The sequence below is a fragment of the Penaeus monodon genome, chromosome 23 (genome assembly GCF_015228065.2).
Source record: "Penaeus monodon isolate SGIC_2016 chromosome 23, NSTDA_Pmon_1, whole genome shotgun sequence".
In the NCBI taxonomy this organism is placed as follows: Eukaryota; Metazoa; Arthropoda; class Malacostraca; order Decapoda; family Penaeidae; genus Penaeus; species Penaeus monodon.
Genome location: NC_051408.1, coordinates 20,171,514 through 20,173,577, shown reverse-complemented (window position 1 = coordinate 20,173,577; position 2,064 = coordinate 20,171,514). Strand labels below are relative to the sequence as shown.

The 2,064-nt window shown below is 37.4% G+C and overlaps 1 protein-coding gene across 1 annotated transcript in view; it reads right to left on the bottom strand.

Annotated features, from left to right (window-relative positions):
• Positions 1 to 2,064, bottom strand: part of LOC119588170 — a gene marked incomplete at its 5' end in the record, with an annotated part of 23,637 nt that overhangs the window by 611 nt on the left and 20,962 nt on the right. Inside the window, 4 exon segments of the mRNA XM_037936874.1 lie at positions 1 to 702; positions 841 to 1,014; positions 1,472 to 1,662; positions 1,809 to 1,916. Of these exon segments, the coding sequence (XP_037792802.1) occupies positions 541 to 702; positions 841 to 1,014; positions 1,472 to 1,662; positions 1,809 to 1,916 (635 nt within the window).

Below are 2,064 nucleotides of genomic sequence, written 5' to 3'. Positions count from 1 at the left end.
CGAGTTATCATCACAGCCTTTTTAACTAAAAACATTGCTACCATAAGCAAGTTTAATCAATGTCTCTTTCAGTTTTGCAGACCCAGGTAAACGAGCAGTGAGCATAATGCAGCTGAAACTTGATTAACTGAGGCCCGTTTCATTTTCATGGATAAAATGCTAAATTAGCAGCCATAATTCACTATTGTGAAACAACCCATTTACACTGCATTTCATCTATTGTATATGTACTATGACTCAGCTTTAAGAAAATCAAGAAAACAAATTTGTGTGGTATGTGATGGACAGAACACCGATAACAAAACACTCAGTGCCACTGAACAAAGACATCAGCACCATGAACTAGTTTTATCAACAATTCTGATGAGCACAGCAATGTTTAGCAGCACTGCAGCACATCTGGCAGAAGTGCACTGTATGAAGCCAAGCCAAGTCTTTCTAATGTATAACAGTAATGGAGATTTCAGATTTGTTTTCATGCCATTAAAAGTGAACCCTTGTCTAGATGATGAGGCAGTATGGCAGGGTTGGTTGGCTAGCTCACTGCTTGGGGTCATCCTTCCCTCTTGGCTTGTTACTGGAGGTTGGGTCCATGCCTTGAGCAGTGGAGGAGCGAGGGACCAACAAGATACTCCCGTCAGCAGACTGCTGCAGTGAATATTCATGTGGAGAGTATGGATTGCCATCTGGATCACGCAGACTCTGAGATTTTAAAGAAAAAATTAAAGAAATAGAAAGGTTACCACATAAATGAAAAATCCATAAAAATGGAACAATGTGACACTATCTCATATCTCCTTAATATTACCATTAGTGTCTATATCAATAGTATAAACTTACCTGGAATATGTGTCGGTACAATAGTGAGAACTTGTGTTTAATACGGGTTCGTTCTGAGCTCAAGTATTCATACTCATTGTATAGCTCATTTTTGCGATTCTGAATAGCCTTCACTTCATCTGCTAAGTGAAGGATCTGATCCAGCTTCCGTTTACGACAATTTTGAGCAGCAACCTGCCACAGAAAAATTAAATGAGCAAAACTGTTGTACAGGAAATGACAACACCCAAAGTGAGTAAATAGATGTAGCCTCAACATTAAATATGGAAATGTGATTCTCATTTTAAATCTTCCAAGAAATTATACATGCTAAGCACATTATAGACTTGGATACATAATATACTAAAGGTGTAATAGTACTAGCCAATTTTTAACATATATAACAAAAATATCTACAACTATTAATAAAGGATTAAAAATCTAGTAGTGCCTCTGAGAGTAGTGGTCAAAAAAACTAATAGTGGCATCTTTTTTGGAAACTAAGATACCTCATATAAATTTTGAAAAAGTACCACTAACAGCTCTAAAGCCACTCTTCCCTTGTGGGTACAAATTAAATGAATTTGTGCCAGAAAGACAAAATTCCTTAAAATGCAAATCTATTGGAATTGCAGGACACAAAGCACATTACCTTGTTCTTGCCACGACGTCGGATGTCTCGGATAAGAGAAAGCTGTGCCTCAGTTAGGTCGTATTTGGAGATCCGCTCATTGAACTCATCCATGGGGAGGTTGATGATGTCATCACAGGTGATTGGCAGGTTCATCGCTCTGGCTCGCTTCTCATCTCTTGTGAGTGCCCGGTCATGCTCATTCTTCCGATCTGTTGTATCAGGTAAAATTTTAGGAAATGAACTGGAAAAGCAAATGAAAGAGGAGGAAGAGAAAAATCAATTTGCTATTCAATCAATCAAAATGCCAAGACCATACTATAAATTTGAATTTACAAACAAGAAATATAATCCTCACTTTTTTGTTTATCTCTTGAAGTTGGACGTGACAGACCTGATGGCCCCTCAGGAGACATGTGGTATGTGTGGTTGTGCTGAACATGTTCCACTCCTGAACCTGATACCTCTGTAAACAAAAAATGGAAATAATCAGACAATATGTTCCAAATGTTCAAGTACTTTTTACAGCTCTACACTATAAAGATGATCCTAAAATACATATTATTGATACTATCATAATGGAAAAAAGGAGACCCAAAATTCAAACTTTCACT